The sequence below is a fragment of the Ranitomeya variabilis genome, chromosome 3 (assembly GCF_051348905.1).
Source record: "Ranitomeya variabilis isolate aRanVar5 chromosome 3, aRanVar5.hap1, whole genome shotgun sequence".
Lineage (NCBI taxonomy): Eukaryota > Metazoa > Chordata > Amphibia > Anura > Dendrobatidae > Ranitomeya > Ranitomeya variabilis.
Window position 1 is genome coordinate 778,635,784 of NC_135234.1, and position 18,801 is coordinate 778,654,584.

General features: G+C 54.4%; 1 protein-coding gene across 1 annotated transcript; it reads left to right on the forward strand.

The window, feature by feature from the left end:
* Positions 1–358: 358 nt before the first annotated feature.
* RRM1 (ribonucleotide reductase catalytic subunit M1) lies at positions 359–17,967 on the forward strand. The gene is made up of 19 exons (XM_077298946.1): positions 359–535; positions 5,554–5,642; positions 8,347–8,524; positions 8,736–8,836; positions 10,374–10,433; positions 10,504–10,543; positions 10,857–11,019; positions 11,114–11,255; positions 13,025–13,108; positions 13,579–13,740; positions 13,856–13,935; positions 14,023–14,224; positions 14,720–14,869; positions 15,376–15,597; positions 15,680–15,756; positions 16,015–16,150; positions 16,225–16,320; positions 17,217–17,405; positions 17,567–17,967. Exons 1-19 carry the CDS (start codon positions 412–414, stop codon positions 17,762–17,764), a joined length of 2,493 nt encoding a protein of 830 aa, XP_077155061.1. The 5' UTR covers positions 359–411; the 3' UTR covers positions 17,765–17,967.
* The last annotated feature ends 834 nt before the right edge of the window (positions 17,968–18,801 follow it).

An 18,801-nucleotide genomic window follows, 5' to 3' on the forward strand; every position in this document is an offset into this window, starting at 1 on the left:
TGAAGAGGCCGGAGTAGTCTCTAAAGCTGCGATTTGTTGCCATCTTTTCAGTTCGCCATTAATAGGCATCAACCACTGAGGCCGCTCAGTTCTGAAGGTTTCGGGGGCTCCGCACACTTGTGTTTCTCTATGGATTTTTACACTTTGGTGGTGATAGCGGGGAGCCTGCGGTGTGACGTCATCACTTTCCTATCTGGAGACGTCACAGCGCCTCTCCCCTCACAGTCTGACGCTTACATCACGTGACCTGCCTCCAGCAACATGGCGGCCGCGTACTGACACGGCGCCGCGGTTTGTTGAGTGCGCGCAGCCGTAGTGCAGGTAATATCCGCGCATCCGCCAGTGTCTCTGCCGGCGCATAAACATTGGGGCGGAGCCTCGGTGACTTCTTGGGCCACGCCCGCCTGTCGCATGACGTCACGCCGCCGGCTTTGGCGGGACTTTATGTTTGTGCCGTTCGCGCTCATTTCACTTCAGAGACAAAGTGCGAGAAGGAGATCGGCGACCGGAGGAGGCATGCACGTGATCAAGAGAGGTGAGCGGCGGCAGCGGTCACCCCGAGCGGCCACATACCGGGGCTCATCATAGCGAGCAGCTCGGCCGGGAGTCTGTGCCCCCCAGATAACTATACAGCCCTGATATCCTCCACACCCTGCCCCGATATACTGTCCCCCTGATACTTCCCAGCCTAATGCTCCCCCCACATCCTCACACCCCGCAATGTCACAGTGTACACGCCCCAAGGCCAGCGCCTCGTCCCCCCCCCTCCCCGATGTCGTCTGGCGCTTCGTCCCCCCCCTCCCTGATGTCGTCTGGCGCCTCATCCCCCCCCTCCCTGATGTCGTCTGGCGCCTCCCCCCCCCCCCCCCCATGTCGTCTGGCGCCTCATCCCCCCCCCTCCCTGATGTCGTCTGGCGCCTCCCCCCCCCCCCCAATGTCGTCTGGCGCCTCGTCCCCCCCCCATGTCGTCTGGCGCCTCGTCCCCCCCCCCATGTCGTCTGGCGCCTCGTCCCCCCCCTCCCTGATGTCGTCTGGCGCCTCGTCCCCCCCTCCCTGATGTCGTCTGGCGCCTCGTCCCCCCCTCCCTGATGTCGTCTGGCGCCTCGTCCCCCCCTCCCTGATGTCGTCTGGCGCCTCGTCCCCCCCCTCCCTGATGTCGTCTGGCGCCTCGTCCCCCCCCTCCCTGATGTCGTCTGGCGCCTCGTCCCCCCCTCCCTGATGTCGTCTGGCGCCTCGTCCCCCCCTCCCTGATGTCGTCTGGCGCCTCGTCCCCCCCTCCCTGATGTCGTCTGGCGCCTCGTCCCCCCCTCCCTGATGTCGTCTGGCGCCTCGTCCCCCCCTCCCTGATGTCGTCTGGCGCCTCGTCCCCCCCTCCCTGATGTCGTCTGGCGCCTCGTCCCCCCCTCCCTGATGTCGTCTGGCGCCTCGTCCCCCCCTCCCTGATGTTGTCTGGCGCCTCGTCCCCCCCCCTCCCTGATGTCGTCTGGCGCCTCGTCCCCCCCCCTCCCTGATGTCGTCTGGCGCCTCGTCCCCCCCCCTCCCTGATGTCGTCTGGCGCCTCGTCCCCCCCCCCCCCATGTCGTCTGGCGCCTCATCCCCCTCCCCAATGTCGTCTGGCGCCTCGTCCCCCCCCCATGTCGTCTGGCGCCTCGTCCCCCCCCCCATGTCGTCTGGCGCCTCGTCCCCCCCCTCCCTGATGTCGTCTGGCGCCTCGTCCCCCCCTCCCTGATGTCGTCTGGCGCCTCGTCCCCCCCCTCCCTGATGTCGTCTGGCGCCTCGTCCCCCCCCTCCCTGATGTCGTCTGGCGCCTCGTCCCCCCCCTCCCTGATGTCGTCTGGCGCCTCGTCCCCCCCCTCCCTGATGTCGTCTGGCGCCTCGTCCCCCCCCTCCCTGATGTCGTCTGGCGCCTCGTCCCCCCCCTCCCTGATGTCGTCTGGCGCCTCGTCCCCCCCCTCCCTGATGTCGTCTGGCGCCTCGTCCCCCCCCTCCCTGATGTCGTCTGGCGCCTCGTCCCCCCCTCCCTGATGTCGTCTGGCGCCTCGTCCCCCCCTCCCTGATGTCGTCTGGCGCCTCGTCCCCCCCTCCCTGATGTCGTCTGGCGCCTCGTCCCCCCCTCCCTGATGTCGTCTGGCGCCTCGTCCCCCCCTCCCTGATGTCGTCTGGCGCCTCGTCCCCCCCTCCCTGATGTCGTCTGGCGCCTCGTCCCCCCCCCCCTCCCTGATGTTGTCTGGTGCCTCGTCCCCCCCCCCCTCCCTGATGTTGTCTGGTGCCTCGTCCCCCCGGATTTCGTCTGGTGCCTCCCCTCCCTTCCTGATGGTGTCTGGCACCTCCCCCCCATCTCCCGGATGTCTTCTGGCGCCTCGTCCCTCCCCCCCACAGTCATCTCTGCCTCGTGCAGGGAGCGCTGTCTGCTAGCTTTCTCTGTGGGGGTCTCTCATCCCCTCTGCCTCCATATCAGAAGCAGCCCCCTGTCTCCCCTCCCCCACCACGTGCAGGTGGGGTGCCATCACTGTTCTCCCTGTGGCTCCTGAGCTCTGACCGTTGTCCCCGCACCTCGGTGCCTCCTCCCTCGTGGTTCTCCCCTGTTTGTCCCCGCGCCTCGGTGCCTCCTCCCTCGTGGTTCTCCCCTGTTTGTCCCCGCGCCTCGGTGCCTCCTCCCTCGTGGTTCTCCCCTGTTTGTCCCCGCGCCTCGGTGCCTCCTCCCTCATGGTTCTCCCCTGTTTGTCCCTGCTCCTCGGTGCCTCCTCCCTCATGGTTCTCCCGTTTGTCCCCGCGCCTCGGTGCTTCCTTCCTCATGGTTCTCCCTTCCTCATGGTTCTCCCCTGTTTGTCCCCGCGCCTCGGTTCCTCCTCCCTCATGGTTCTCCCCTGTTTGTCCCCGCGCCTCGGTGCCTCCTTCCTCATGGTTCTCCCCTGTTTGTCCCCGCGCCTCGGTGCCTCCTCCCTCATGGTTCTCCCCTGTTTGTCCCCGCGCCTCGGTGCCTCCTCCCTCATGGTTCTCCCCTGTTTGTCCCCGCGCCTCGGTGCCTCCTTCCTCATGGTTCTCCCCTGTTTGTCCCTGCTCCTCGGTGCCTCCTCCCTCATGGTTCTCCCGTTTGTCCCCGCGCCTCGGTGCTTCCTTCCTCATGGTTCTCCCTTCCTCATGGTTCTCCCCTGTTTGTCCCCGCGCCTCGGTTCCTCCTCCCTCATGGTTCTCCCCTGTTTGTCCCCGCGCCTCGGTGCCTCCTTCCTCATGGTTCTACCCTGTTTGTCCCTGCGCCTCGGTGCCTCCTCCCTCATGGTTCTCCCCTGTTTGTCCCCGCGCCTCGGTGCCTCCTCCCTCATGGTTCTCCCCTGTTTGTCCCCGCGCCTCGGTGCCTCCTCCCTCATGGTTCTCCCCTGTTTGTCCCCGCGCCTCGGTGCCTCCTCCCTCATGGTTCTCCCCTGTTTGTCCCCGCGCCTCGGTGCCTCCTCCCTCATGGTTCTCCCCTGTTTGTCCCCGCGCCTCGGTGCCTCCTCCCTCATGGTTCTCCCCTGTTTGTCCCCGCGCCTTGGTGCCTCCTCCCTCATGGTTCTCCCCTGTTTGTCCCCGCGCCTCGGTGCCTCCTCCCTCATGGTTCTCCCCTGTTTGTCCCCGCGCCTCGGTGCCTCCTCCCTCATGGTTCTCCCCTGTTTGTCCCTGCGCCTCGGTGCCTCCTCCCTCATGGTTCTCCCCTGTTTGTCCCCGCGCCTCGGTGCCTCCTCCCTCATGGTTCTCCCCTGTTTGTCCCCGCGCCTCGGTGCCTCCTCCCTCATGGTTCTCCCCTGTTTGTCCCTGCGCCTCGGTGCCTCCTCCCTCATGGTTCTCCCCTGTTTGTCCCCGCGCCTCGGTGCCTCCTCCCTCATGGTTCTCCCCTGTTTGTCCCCGCGCCTCGGTGCCTCCTCCCTCATGGTTTAAACAAGAGGAAGAAGAGGAGACACTGCTACAAGAATGCACACCACCCAATGTTTAACAAAATAGCAAAAAACACACTTTATTGGCAAAAAACAATAAAAGCACTTAAAATCACTACTCCACTACAGACCACCTGAATACATAACATACATATATAAGTAATAAGTACAGCCTGTCAATATGCCTATAGGATATAAAAACGTATATAATACCACCATCCTACCTAGCGGCCCATGGGGAATCTAAGGGTGACCATATATAATGGTAGCTCACAAAACCCAAAGAAAAGATAGGCAAAATAGCCACAAACCGCCCATATATAATGGTGGAAAAGGGGCCCATAGATGAGTCTAGATCAAAAAGGCATGATACCTGTGGTGGAGTGTGAACCCACCTATAAACTGGCAAGCTGAAATATCCAGGGGACTGGGTGGATCATAGCCCACTATGGGCGCTAGGTAGGATGGTGGTATTATATACGTTTTTATATCCTATAGGCATATTGACAGGCTGTACTTATTACTTATATATGTATGTTATGTATTCAGGTGGTCTGTAGTGGCGTAGTGATTTTAAGTGCTTTTATTGTTTTTTGCCAATAGTGTGTTTTTTGCTATTTTGTTAAACATTGGGTGGTGTGCATTCTTGTAGCAGTGTCTCCTCTTCTTCCTCTTGTTTATGCCATTATGCTGCTACTTGCACCCCCTATCAACATATGATGGTCATGGCTGTGCACCGGTGTTTTTTGGTATTCCTCCCTCATGGTTCTCCCCTGTTTGTCCCTGCGCCTCGGTGCCTCCTCCCTCATGGTTCTCCCCTGTTTGTCCCTGCGCCTCGGTGCCTCCTCCCTCATGGTTCTCCCCTGTTTGTCCCCGCGCCTCGGTGCCTCCTCCCTCATGGTTCTCCCCTGTTTGTCCCCGCGCCTCGGTGCCTCCTCCCTCATGGTTCTCCCCTGTTTGTCCCCGCGCCTCGGTGCCTCCTCCCTCATGGTTCTCCCCTGTTTGTCCCCGCGCCTCGGTGCCTCCTCCCTCATGGTTCTCCCCTGTTTGTCCCCGCTCCTCGGTGCCTCCTCCCTCATGGTTCTACCCTGTTTGTCCCTGCGCCTCGGTGCCTCCTCCCTCATGGTTCTCCCCTGTTTGTCCCCGCGCCTCGGTGCCTCCTCCCTCATGGTTCTCCCCTGTTTGTCCCCGCTCCTCGGTGCCTCCTTCCTCATGGTTGTCCCCTGTTTGTCCCCGCTCCTCGGTGCCTCTTTCCTCATGGTTCTCCCCTGTTTGTCCCCGCTCCTCGGTGCCTCCTCCCTCATGGTTCTCCCCTGTTTGTCCCCGCGCCTCGGTGCCTCCTCCCTCATGGTTCTCCCCTGTTTGTCCCCGCGCCTCGGTGCCTCCTCCCTCATGGTTCTCCCCTGTTTGTCCCCGCGCCTCGGTGCCTCCTCCCTCATGGTTCTCCCCTGTTTGTCCCCGCGCCTCGGTGCCTCCTCCCTCATGGTTCTCCCCTGTTTGTCCCCGCGCCTCGGTGCCTCCTCCCTCATGGTTCTCCCCTGTTTGTCCTCGCTCCTCGGTGCCTCCTCCCTCATGGTTCTCCCCTGTTTGTCCCCGCTCCTCGGTGCCTCCTTCCTCATGGTTCTCCCCTGTTTCTCCGCAGATGGCCGGCGGGAGGGCGTCATGTTCGATAAGATCACATCCCGGATCCAGAAGTTGTGCTATGGGCTTAACGGAGATTTTGTGGATCCGGTGAGTGCGGGACGATGTGTCTCCCCCATGATGAGCCGCTATCGGGTCTCGCTCGGTGGGGTTATTACTGGGGCGTGCTCCGCTCTGAAGCCGGTGGCTTATTGCTCTTCATTCTCTTTAACCCCTTCACGACATGCGCTGCACATGTCCTGTGCCTCCCTGTGAGGTGCTATCCGGCGCTGAGCCCACAGCTTTCCCTGCACGTCTTGATCAGCTGACATGTCCCTCTAACATGGGTGGAATTGCGATCCACCCACGGCTGTTAACCTGTTAAATGCTGCTGTCAGTCTCTAACAGCGGCATTTAATGTGATCACGCTGGAAACCCCGCTCATCGGTGACCCAGTCACGTGTTCGGGGGTCACTGATGCGTGACCTCTATGGCTGTCAGTTGTCGGATTGCTGTGATCGAGGCGCGGTGGTCGGCGCTCCTAGCGAGTGAGCAGTTCTGCTACATCCAGGTGTCGTAGCTGCGTTCTTACCCAATGTCACACGCCAGATCATCTCCTGTATGTAGCAGAGCCGGGGATCACAGCTTCTAGTCTCCCCTGGAGGCTAAAGTTTAGATTACTCACATATATACACATTTGATATCGCCAAGTTCAGATTCGCCCAAGCTATCAACAGCATTGATCCGATCAGTAGACTTAGCGAAAAAAGTCAAATTGCCAGAATTAATGAGCGATCAAACGATCGTATCTGCACCAAAATGGTAGAATTAACCCCTTCATGACCTTGGGATTTTCCGTTTTTCCGTGTTCGTTTTTCGCTCCCCTCCTTCCCAGAGCCATAACTGTTTTATTTTTCCGTCAATATGGCCATGTGAGGGCTTATTTTTTGCGGGACGAGTTGCACTTTTGAACGACATCATTGGTTTTACCATGTCGTGAACTAGAAAACGGGAAAAAAATTCCAAGTGCGGTGAAATTGCAAAAAAAGTGCAATCCCACACTTGTTTTTTGCTTGCCTATTTTGCTAGGTTCACTAAATGCTAAACTGACCTGCGATTATGATTCTCCAGGTCAGTACGAGTTCATAGACACCAAACATGTCTAGGTTCTCTTTTATCTAAGTAATGAAGAAAAATTCCAAACTTTGCTAAAAAAAAAAAAATGGCGCCATTTTCCGTCACTCGTAGCGTCTCAATTTTTCATGATCTGGGGTCGGGTGAGGGCTTATTTTTTGCATGCCGAGCTGGCGTTTTTAATGATACCATTTCGGTGCAGATACGTTCTTTTCATCGCCCGTTATTACATTTTAATGCAATGTCGCGGCGACCAAAAAAACGTAATTCTGGCGTTTCGAATTTTTTTCTTGCTACGCTGTTTAGCGATCAGGTTAATGCTTTTTTTTTTTTTGTTGATGGATCGGGTGATCCTGAACGCGGCGATACCAAATATGTGTAGGTTTGATTTTTTTTTTTTTTTTTTTTTTTTTTTTTTTCTTTTATTGATTTATTTTGATTGGGGCGAAAGGGGGGTGATTTAAACTTTTATATTTTTTTTTTTTTTCACTTTTTTTTTTTTTTTTTTTTTTTTTACTTTTGCCATGCTTCAATAGCCTCCATAGGAGGCTAGAAGCTGGCACAACACGATCGCCTCTGCTACATAGCAGTGATCTGATGTTCGCTGCTATGTAGCAGAAATGCAGGTGTGCTGTGAGCGCTGACCACAGGGTGGCGCTCACAGCTGCCGGGAATCAGTAACCATAGAGATCTCAAGGACCTCTATGGTTACACTGCAGAAGCATCGCTGACCCCCGATCATGTGACGGGGGTCGGCGATGCCATCATTTCCGGCCGCCCGGCCAGAAGCGGTAGTTAAATGCCGCTATCAGAGTTTGACAGCGGCATTTAACTAGTTAATAGGCGCGGGCAGATCGCGATTCTGCCCGCGCCTATTACGGGCACATGTCAGCTGTTCAAAACAGCTGACGTGTCCCGACTTTGATGCGGGCTCACTGCAGAGCCTGCATTAAAGCGGGGGTTCTGACCTCGGATGTACTATCCCGTCCGAGGTCAGAAAGGGGTTAAAACCGTCATCTCTGCACGCAAAAAATAAGCCCTCACCCGACCAGAGATCCCGAAAAATGGGGACGCTGCATGTACATGGAACATGGCACTTTTTTTTTTTTTTTTTTAGTTTAATAAACTTTGGATTTTTCTTCACCACTTAAAAATAATAAAGAACGTAGACATGTTTGGCGTCTGTGAACTCGTAATGTCCTGGAAAATCATAATATCAGGTCAGTTTTACTATTTGATGAACATGGTAAAAGAAAAAAAAAAATCACTTGTGCAGTTGCACTTTTTTTTGCAATTTTACCACACTGGGAATTTTTTTCAAGCACACGACATGGCAAAACTAATGGTGTCGTGCAAAAGTAGAACTTGTCCTGCAACAAACAAGCCCTTCACACGGCCATATTGACGGAAAAATAAAAAAGTTATGGCTCAGGGAAGAAAGGGAGCGAACAATGAAAATGCAAAAACAAAAGAGGGCTGCGAGGTAAAGGGGGTTAAATGGGTAATCTAGTCTCCAAAAAACGAACCCCTGCCCTCTAGATCAGGGGTATACAACCTGCGGCCGGGGGGTCTACAAACAATGAGTGTGAGGTGGGGGGCGAGGACATGATCACATCCACAGCTCATTCCTGGAGCTCTAGGACCGTCACGTATTTGAGTTTTCGGCTTCTTTTGTCCTCAGGCTCAGATCACAATGAAAGTCATCCAGGGCCTGTACAACGGGGTCACCACGGTGGAGCTGGACACCCTGGCAGCAGAGACCGCCGCCACGCTGACCACAAAGCACCCGGATTATGCCCTGCTGGCAGCGCGCATCGCTGTGTCTAACCTGCACAAGGAAACCAAGAAGATCTTCAGCGGTGAGCAGTCAGCCTGGGGCCACAGTATGTAGGGGGTCTGCTGTAAGGGGGGCTGCCATAGTAAAGAGCACAGACCTTCACAACGATGGTGAAGACTGGGGGCAGAGCGCAGACCCCAGAGCTGCCATCTGTTTCCTATAATGGGGGTTTCGGGTGCCCCCTTACCCTTGTGTTGCCGGTTATTGGTCTAACGGACATTCTCTATTTACAGAGGTGATGGAGGATCTGTATAACTATGTGAACCCCCTGAACGGGCGGCACTCTCCCATGGTGTCTAAGGAAACGCTGGACATTGTATTGGCCAACAAAGATGTAAGTGCCGCTGTCCGGAGACTGTATAATACGTAGTAGCACAAGTGACGGCTCTGGTGTACGCTGCGATCACCGAGGTTTAATGTGACGAGTGTCAGATCCCGGATCCTCCGCCTCCTGGGTCTTTGGCGTTAGTATGATGTCTGCACACCGCTCCGTCTGCTGGAGACTGGTATATAATACGTAGTAGCACAAGAGACCAGCTCTGGTGTACGCTGCGATCACTGAGGTTTAATGTGACGGGTCTCTGATCTCTGAGCCTCTGGGTCTATGGCGTTAGTGCGACGTCTGCACACCGCTGCGTCTTATGGAGACTGGTATAATACGTAGTAGCACAAGTGGCGGCTCTGGTGTACGCTGCGATCACCGAGGTTAATGTGACGAGTGTCAGATCCTGGAGCCTCTGGGTCTTTGGCGTTAGTATGATGTCTGCACACCGCTCCATCTGCTGGAGACTGGTATATAATACATAGTAGCACAAGTGGCGGCTCTGGTGTACGCTGCGATCACCGAGGTTTAATGTGACGAGTGTCAGATCCCAGATCCTCCGCCTCTGGGTGGGCCTATGGCGTTAGTATGATGTCTGCACACCGCTCCATCTGCTGGAGACTGGTATATAATACATAGTAGCACAAGTGGCGGCTCTGGTGTACGCTGCGATCACCGAGGTTTAATGTGACAAGTGTCAGATCCCGGAGCCTTCACTTCTGGGTCTTTGGCGTTAGTACGACGTCTGCACACCGCTCCATCTGCTGGAGACTGGTATATAATACGTAGTAGCACAAGTGGCGGCTCTGGTGTGCGCTGCGATCACCGAGGTTTAATGTGACAAGTGTCAGATCCCGGAGCCTTCACTTCTGGGTCTTTGGCGTTAGTACGACGTCTGCACACCGCTCCATCTGCTGGAGACTGGTATATAATACGTAGTAGCACAAGTGGCGGCTCTGGTGTGCGCTGCGATCACCGAGGTTTAATGTGACGAGTGTCAGATCCCGGTCCTCCGCCTCTGGGTGGGTCTATGGCGTTAGTATGACGTCTGCACACCGCTCCATCTGCTGGAGACTGGTATATAATATTTAGTAGCACAAGTGTCCGGCTCTGGTGTACGCTGCGATCACCGAGGTTTAATGTGACGAGTGTCAGATCCTGGAGCCTCTGGGTCTATGGCGTTAGTATGACGTCTGAACACCGCTTCGTCTGCTGGAGCCTGGTATAAGATGTAGTAGCACAAGAGACCGGCTCTGGTGTACGCTGCAATCACCGAGGTTTAATGTGACAGGTCTCCGATCTCTGAGCCTCTGGGTCTATGGCGTTAGTGCGACGTCTGCCCACCGCTTCGTCTGCTGGAGCCCTGGTATAAGACGTAGTAGCACAAGTGGCGGCTCTGGTGTACGCTGCGATCACCGAGGTTTAATGTGACGGGTGTCCGATCTCAGAGCCTCTGGCTCTATGGCGTTAATACGGCGTCTGCTGGAGACTGGTATAAAATGTCCTAACCGTCTGCAGACACTTAATCATTTCATCTTGTGTTTCTCAGCGTCTCAACTCCTCCATTATCTATGACCGAGACTTCTCCTATAACTTCTTTGGCTTTAAGGTAAGTGTTGCGCCGTGGCCCCGTGTGACTGTGCTGGACGCCGCCATTAAGTATTTTGCTTCTCTTCCAGACTCTGGAGCGCTCCTATCTGCTGAAGATTAATGGAAAAGGTAATGGACACTTGTGCAAGAGATGAGCCGATCGCTGTATGTGACCGTAGTCCCAAAATCTGCTTCGATGTGCGAGGCTCCAATGCTGCGCAGCAGCGCAGGTCTTACTGTGGGTCATGGGGATATGTTGTGTCTCCTAATTGTGGGGGTTTAGGCCCCGAGTTCATCAGCTTCCCCCCCCCCCCTTCCTTGTGGTTCTCCTCGCCCCCTCGTGACCAGCGTAACAACCCCCCGCTCTTGATGGCTCGCGCCCTCAGTCTTCAGCCCGATTGAGGATATATGTGATATAACGTCTCGTTGTCGTCCCCCGCAGTGGCAGAGCGCCCCCAGCACATGCTGATGAGGGTGGCTGTAGGAATTCATAAAGAGGACATTGAAGCAGCGATAGAAACCTACAACCTGCTGTCTGAGAGATGGTTCACCCACGCGTCCCCTACTCTGTTCAACGCCGGCACCAACAGGCCCCAACTCTCCAGGTACGTGTGCAGCCGTGTGGGGTGGGGGGGTGCAGCCGTATGGGGCGGGGGGTGCAGTGTCCAGCGCCGTGGCTCACCTTGCCTCCTTTCCTAGCTGCTTCCTGCTCTGCATGAAGGATGACAGCATCGAGGGCATTTATGACACCCTGAAGCAATGTGCGCTGATCTCAAAGTCTGCCGGAGGCATCGGTCTGGCTGTGAGCTGTATCCGGGCCACGGGAAGCTACATCGCCGGGGTGAGTGCCGCCATGTTGTCACTGACCATGTGGCTTCTAAGGGTCATTGTCCTGTAGAAATGAAGGTGACGCCCAGCAATGCAGGAATGATCAGTGACCCGCTGGGTGTCATTACTCCTGAGCCGGCCTCCACTTATCATACCCTGAACGGAGCAGACTTTCTGTAAAGTGATTACTGACACTTCAGCATAAGGTGGACGTTGGGAGTAGTTGTCCCCATGGCCCTTATTTACTAGAGGCGAGAGGTGTTTTCTTTTGGACCCCGGCCGGTATCGGGGGAGCAGGGCTCTGATGCTGGAGGAGAGGACAATAGTCTGTAATGCTGTAGTTTGACCCTCTGCAGCGAAAAGAGAATCCTACGGCTGCTCGCCCACCCGACATACCGGCGGGCACCGCTGTCCAGGAGTAAGGGCACCGTCACACAGTGCCATTTTCATCGCTACGACGGCACGATTCGTGACGTTCTAGCGATATCGTTACGATATCGTTGTGTCTGACACGCTACTGCGATCCGGATCCCCGCTGAGAATCGCACGTCGTAGCAGATCATTTGAAACTTTCTTTCGTCGTCTAGTGTCCCGCTGTGGCGGCATGATTGCATCGTGTGACACAGGTTGTATACGATGTGCGCACAGTAACCAACGGCTTCTACATCGCAAATACGTCATGAAATTATCGCTCCAGCGCCGTGTATTGCAACGTCGTAGCGATGAAAATGGCACTGTGTGACGGTACCCTAAGACCACTTGTGGGACCAAACCTTGGTCTGGCTGCTGGGTCACAAAAAACTACATTTGCAGCAAGATTTTCTGTTTCTCCGGTACCGAGGTTCACGCTGCACTCGGAGTCCGTAATGTCTCACAGCATAGAGCGCAGCAGCCGGCACTTTCCTATACAGGCGCTGCCATGGAGAATCCTGTACTGTGTATTATATGTGGTGTGTGTAGTCTCACAGCGTAGAGCGCAGCAGCCGGCACTTTCCTATACAGGGGCTGTGGTGGAGAATCCTGTACTATGCATTATACGTGGTGTCCGTAATGTCTCACAGCGTAGAGCGCAGCAGCCGGCACTTTCCTATACAGGGGCTGTGCTGGAGAATCCTGTACTATGCATTATACGTGGTGTCTGTAACGTCTCACAGCATAGAGCGCAGCAGCCGGCACTTTCCTATACAGGGGCTGTGGTGGAGAATCCTGTACTGTGCATTATACGTGGTGTCTGTAGTGTCTCACAGCATAGAGCGCAGCATCCGGCACTTTCCTTGTACAGGGGCTGTGGTGGAGAATCCTGTACTGTGCATTATACGTGGTGTCTGTAGTGTCTCACAGCATAGAGCGCAGTAGCCGGCACTTTCCTATACAGGGGCTGTGGTGGAGAATCCTGTACTGTGCATTATACGTGGTGTCTGTAGTGTCTCACAGCATAGAGCGCAGCAGCCGGCACTTTCCTATACAGGGGCTGTGCTGGAGAATCCTGTACTGTGCATTATGCGAGGTGTATGTAGTGTCTCACAGCATAGAGCGCAGCAGCCGGCACTTTCCTATACAGGGGCTGTGCTGGAGAATCCTGTACTGTGCATTATACGTGGTGTCTGTAACGTCTCACAGCATAGAGCGCAGCAGCCGGCACTTTCCTATACAGGGGCTGTGCTGGAGAATCCTGTACTGTGCATTATACGTGGTGTCTGTAGCATTACCTCTGTTATTCTTCTGAACACCTAAAGCCTAAATTATGTAATCTGTCTTTTTCTTTTTCTCTTTGGTCTTCAGACAAACGGTAACTCCAACGGCCTGGTTCCAATGCTGCGTGTCTATAACAACACTGCTCGCTATGTGGATCAAGGAGGAAACAAGGTTTGTACCTTTTTCAGTGGGGGTTCATAGTTTCTTCGTTTCTGGGGTGAGGGTGCGTGGTCTCTTGGCTTCTGGGGTGAGGGTGCGTGGTCTCTTGGCTTCTGGGGTGAGGGTGCGTGGTCTTAGTTTCTGGGGTGGGGGAGCGTGGTCTCCTTGCCTGCAATAATAGTCTTTGTAGTTTGCCCAGTGGGAGTTCTGGTGTGTATAATGGGGGGAGTAGTCTGTCATTGAATAGGGCTAAGTCGCAGCTTTTGTGTGCAGAATCTGCAGTAAGCCTGTACAGACATGAGGGGCTTATTGCATACACATACTTATGTGACTATGTAATACATTATTCCTCTGCATAGTCGGTGCTGCTACCCTCCCCTGGTCCGGCCCGTGTGACTGGGGCTATTTTTATTTTTCCCCCTGACTTTCTGCGTCATTTGCTTTTGGGGGAATGGATCTATAACTTATTTTGTGGTCTGCAGAGGCCGGGAGCCTTCGCCATCTACCTGGAGCCGTGGCACTATGACATCTTTGACTTTCTGGACCTGAAGAAGAACACTGGCAAGGAGGAGCAGCGGGCGCGGGATCTCTTCTTTGCTCTGTGGATCCCAGATCTCTTCATGAAACGAGTGGAGTCTAATCAGGTACAAATCAGTAAACGCTGCGGATAGAAGCGGACTCGTGGCCTGGGAGGAGGCTCTCGTGTATTGGTCAGTGATGGATTAGCTATCTGTACGTGTCCACCATGTTTCTCTGTAGGACTGGTCCCTGATGTGTCCTCATGAGTGTCCCGGCCTGGAGGAAGTTTGGGGGGAGAAGTTTGAGGAACTCTATGTGAGGTGGGAGCAGAGACCGGAAAACCGTCAGTTTGAGGGCGACGTGTTGGGTTATCGCTTATTGCATCTTATATATGTCCTTTGTCGCAGATACGAGAAGGAGGGTCGGGCTCGCAAAGTAGTGAAGGCTCAGCAGCTGTGGTACGCCATCATCGAGTCCCAGACCGAGACCGGCACGCCGTACATGCTCTACAAGGACTCGTGCAACCGGAAGAGCAACCAGCAGAACCTGGGCACCATAAAGTGCAGCAATCTGTGTACGGAGATCGTGGAGTTCTCCAGCGACAAAGAGGTGAGGATGGCAGAGGTCCACCGCGCGGGGATACGTCTGACGGCCGGGCCACTATCGATAGTCCCATCTTAGCAGGTTATCCAAGGTTATCGGGTGATAACGTTCTGATCATTGTAGAAAGGCCACTGTGGTGTCCCCTATAGTGCTCATGTCTGGGCCCCTGAAGTGCATAGGTAGCCCGGGTACAGACACTGCGAATGGCGCAGGGATGGGCACAGATACTGCGAATGGCGCAGGGATGGGCACAGACGCTGATTTACTATCTTTGTGCAAAAAGAAAAGAGCATGAACCGCACATCCCAAAATCATATACGTTGATCTAAAGCCGCTAGGCAAAAATTTATATACTGAACATGAGGTTTTCAGTTTAACATTCTGATCAGACTGTATGAAGCCCACTGCCCCTTCACGGCAAACCTTGTAGTGGGTCCTACCGCCCTAACGGAGCGGAGCCGTGCGGCGATTTACTATCATTTTGGATTTCCCTGTTTGTAGGTTGCTGTGTGTAACTTGGCTTCCCTCGCCCTGAATATGTATGTGACCCCTGAGCGGACCTATGACTTCAAGAAACTGGCAGATGTGACCAAAGTGGTGGTCAGGAACCTGAACAAAATCATTGATATCAACTTCTATCCAGTGCCTGAGGTGAGGCGTGCCTTCCTCCTCTTCCTCGGCCTCGTGCCTTCCTCCTCCTCTTCCTCGGCCTCGTGCCTTCCTCCTCCTCTTCCTCGGCCTCGTGCCTTCCTCCTCCTCTTCCTCGGCCTCGTGCCTTCCTCCTCCTCTTCCTCGGCCTCGTGCCTTCCTCCTCCTCTTCCTCGGCCTCGTGCCTTCCTCCTCCTCTTCCTCGGCCTCGTGCCTTCCTCCTCCTCTTCCTCGGCCTCGTGCCTTCCTCCTCCTCTTCCTCGGCCTCGTGCCTTCCTCCTCCTCTTCCTCGGCCTCGTGCCTTCCTCCTCCTCTTCCTCGGCCTCGTGCCTTCCTCCTCCTCTTCCTCGGCCTCGTGCCTTCCTCCTCCTCTTCCTCGGCCTCGTGCCTTCCTCCTCCTCTTCCTCGGCCTCGTGCCTTCCTCCTCGGCCTCGTGCCTTCTTCCTCCTCGGCCTCGTGCCAAGTCTGTAAAGATGTCCACCCATCCTTATCACTTTTCTTTTCCACAGGCTGAATACTCCAATAAGAGGCACCGGCCCATTGGGATCGGGGTGCAGGGCCTGGCCGATGCCTTCATCCTTATGAGGTACCCGTTTGAGAGCCCGGAGGCGCAGTTACTGAACAAGCAGATCTTCGAAACCATTTACTACGCGGCGCTGGAGTCCAGCTGTGAACTCGCCAGAGAGTTTGGCGCCTACGACACCTACAGCGGGTCTCCTGTTAGTAAAGGGGTAAGGAACATGGCGGCGTCTCCTCAGTCTGCGGGTCCGAGGCTGCTCCGGGTGAGGCTGATCCAGGGTTATGTGTCCTCAGGTCCTGCAGTATGATATGTGGGACGTCACCCCCACCGACCTCTGGGACTGGAAAGCTCTGAAGGAGACCATTGCCAAGTGAGTGCAGCTAGACCCCCGCTCTATTGTTCTGTTATCAGCCATTTACAGGGCTCTTGTCTGTAGCGCTCCCCCTGTACGAGGAGTGGAGCACATAACACTGTATAAATATGGCTGTAATGATTGTGGGTGTGCGGCTGCTGCTTCTGACTTAAGAGGCGGTGCTGCTGCTGCAGAACATCATCCCTGCACTGTTATCAGCTGTCCGTGCGAGACTGGTCATTAATAAACTATGCTTTTTTTTTTACCCCTGCTCAGGCACGGTGTTAGAAACAGTCTGCTCCTGGCTCCGATGCCCACGGCGTCCACCGCACAGATCCTGGGCAACAACGAGTCCATTGAGCCGTACACCAGTAACATCTACACCCGCAGGGTCCTGTCCGGCGAGTTCCAGGTATGTCAGACACCAGTGCGCCGTAGATCCACCTCGTTCGCCTCTGCTCTACAGCCACGCTTCTCTCTACGTAGATCGTGAATCCACACTTGTTAAAGGACCTGACGGAGAGAGGCTTGTGGAATGAGGAGATGAAGAATCAGATCATCTCCTGTAACGGATCTATTCAGGTAATCTACTAACTGCGGGGCGGTGTATTGGTGGCTGTATGAGAATAATCAGAATATCAGCTGTGATGGCATATGTTGTATGGGGGGGCTATCATGGTGGTCTAGTGCTGGACATCCACCGTAAAGGAGCCCCCGATCACTGGGGGCCGGCAGCAGGACCTAATGCAGTGAGACCTTTTACACTGGTCGTCCACTACTGAACATCTTCCATGTTGGTTCCTGCTGGCTGCTTCTTTCTGCAGGAGTTTTTGGATGACCGCTGCAGATGATCGCTGTGATTGGCTGCAGTTGTCACATTCTGTCAGTCTAACGCGAGAACAGAGACTGGTTTCTTGTTAATCGCTTACGGGGGGCAGTGGACGGTCTGCATTCGCCTCACCACTAGGAGGGTGCACTCTTCAGGAAGTGTTGGCTCTGCTCGGGGGCTAAGCCTTCATCTACACCCACCGGGTCCAAACCCCGACCCTAGAAAGTCACGAGGAGAATGTGGAGCCAAGAGGGGCCGCAGCTCTCACCGCAGGATGTCCACTTTACTGTCCTGAAGATCTTTCCGCAGCTGTGATCCATCCATGATCTGTAACTGGAGATTTTATGAACTATGAGGAGAGTGAGACGAGCTGGAAAAAGAGAAACGGCCGTCCGCACCAGAACACCGACTGTTAGAAGGAAAGGTCCAGACAAGAGGATGCAGAGCTGTGCTCAGGAAAGGGGAAGAATAACCGTCCTGGAGCTGCAGACCCTTCTCTGCCCCCTAAGTGACGCTCACCCCAATATCCTGGTTACCAGCAGGCGGCATCTGATAAGTGGATAACCTCTTTGAGCTGCCCTTTAGGTGACTTATTCCGATTGTACGAGGTTTCTGTGGCTTGTACTGGATGTCATTTGTTTCTGTTTAGAGCATTCCTGAGATCCCTGATGACTTGAAGGAGCTCTACAAGACGGTGTGGGAGATTTCTCAGAAAACGGTTATCCTGATGGCGGCGGACAGAGGAGCCTTCATTGACCAGAGCCAGTCTCTGAACATCCACGTGGCGGAGCCCAACTACGGCAAGCTGACCAGCATGCACTTCTATGGCTGGAAGCAGGTATGTCTTGTGGGCCGACTGGTGCCGTGCCGTTACTGGCCGTGCCGTTACTGGCCGTGCCGTTACTGGCCGTGCCGTTACTGGCCGTGCCGTTACTGGCCGTGCCGTTACTGGCCGTGCCGTTACTGACCGTGCCGTTACTGACCGCTCGCCTCTTACAGGGACTAAAGACCGGCATGTACTACCTGCGGACGCGGCCGGCTGCTAACCCCATCCAGTTCACATTAAACAAGGAGAAGCTGAAAGAAAAAGGAGGCCTTGTAAATGGGGCAGAAACCACGGAGGAGAAGGAGCGAAATAAAGCCGCCATGGTGTGTTCCCTAGAAAACCGCGATGACTGCCTCATGTGCGGATCCTAGAGGGGACGACACAACAAACTGTGAAACTTTTGGCTGCTGCTGTCCGGCCAGTCCCTGCTCCGTCTGTTCTTCTACGCACATTCAGTCTGCAGTCTCTTGGGTTCTGGGCCTTGTAGTTCTGTTCATTCACTGGAGGTCACGACAGGTCATCGCTCCATGCTGTCATTCTCACGCACTAGAAACTAATGAATTGATTTTTTCTACGAAGGTCTGAGTGTGTTTATTGTCAGATAGGAACAGGTTAATGTCGGCATGACTTGTGCGGCGTGTGGTTGTGTTCGACTGACGTCGCTCCTGCGGAAATGTGCTGAGCAAATCAGATGATGCAGGCGACTTGTATCATGTTTCGGTGGTTAGGTTTTCTGAATTCTCAGCATGGGACCTGAAATCATTGGCGTATAGTAAGCCAACCCATATGCTTGAACGTGGAGGAGATGGTGGTGGTAGTTTTTACTTTACCAAATAATGAACTAAAAAATGGGTGAAAAAAATGGCACCATAATTCTCCATGGGGGTGAATGGGGAACCAACTACCATTATGTGGGTTTCCCAAAAAATGTAAATCTTGACATTTTATTGCTTTTTTTTTTTTTTTTTTTTGTTTGTTTTTAAGTCTCTAAAATTAAACGTTTACATCCACCGTATAGTTTTTTGACATCCCTGGTCAAAATTACTGTTATTGTGAAATTAAGCAAGTTTGAAACTATCTGAAAGGCCTAAAGTTACAGATGACACAGGTCCATTTATATTTTAGGCAAAAATATTTTTAATTTTAGATTTTCAAAATTACAAAAAGTAAAATGGGCCGATGCAAAAGTTTGGGCATCCTTTGAAATTTGTGTGCTCGGGTAACTTTGGCTGAGGTTTCAGACCTTAGTTAGCCTGTTTAGGGTTATGGCTTGTTCACTATCATTGTTAGGAAAGGCCGAGTGATGATAAAAAAACAGCCTCCTGTAACCTTGTGCCAATATGTAGCAGTCATGGCTTCTAAACGGCTGTCGAGCACTCTGGTGGAGGCCAGAAAGCAGGAGAAGGCT

Coding starts and splice junctions, on each gene's coding strand:
- RRM1 (XM_077298946.1), top strand. CDS start 412: ATGACGTCACGCCGCCGGCTTTGGCGGGACTTTATGTTTGTGCCGTTC. Junction 8,837..10,373: donor TTGTATTGGCCAACAAAGAT/GTAAGTGCCGCT, acceptor TGTGTTTCTCAG/CGTCTCAACTCCTCCATTAT. Junction 15,598..15,679: donor GGTCTCCTGTTAGTAAAGGG/GTAAGGAACATG, acceptor ATGTGTCCTCAG/GTCCTGCAGTATGATATGTG.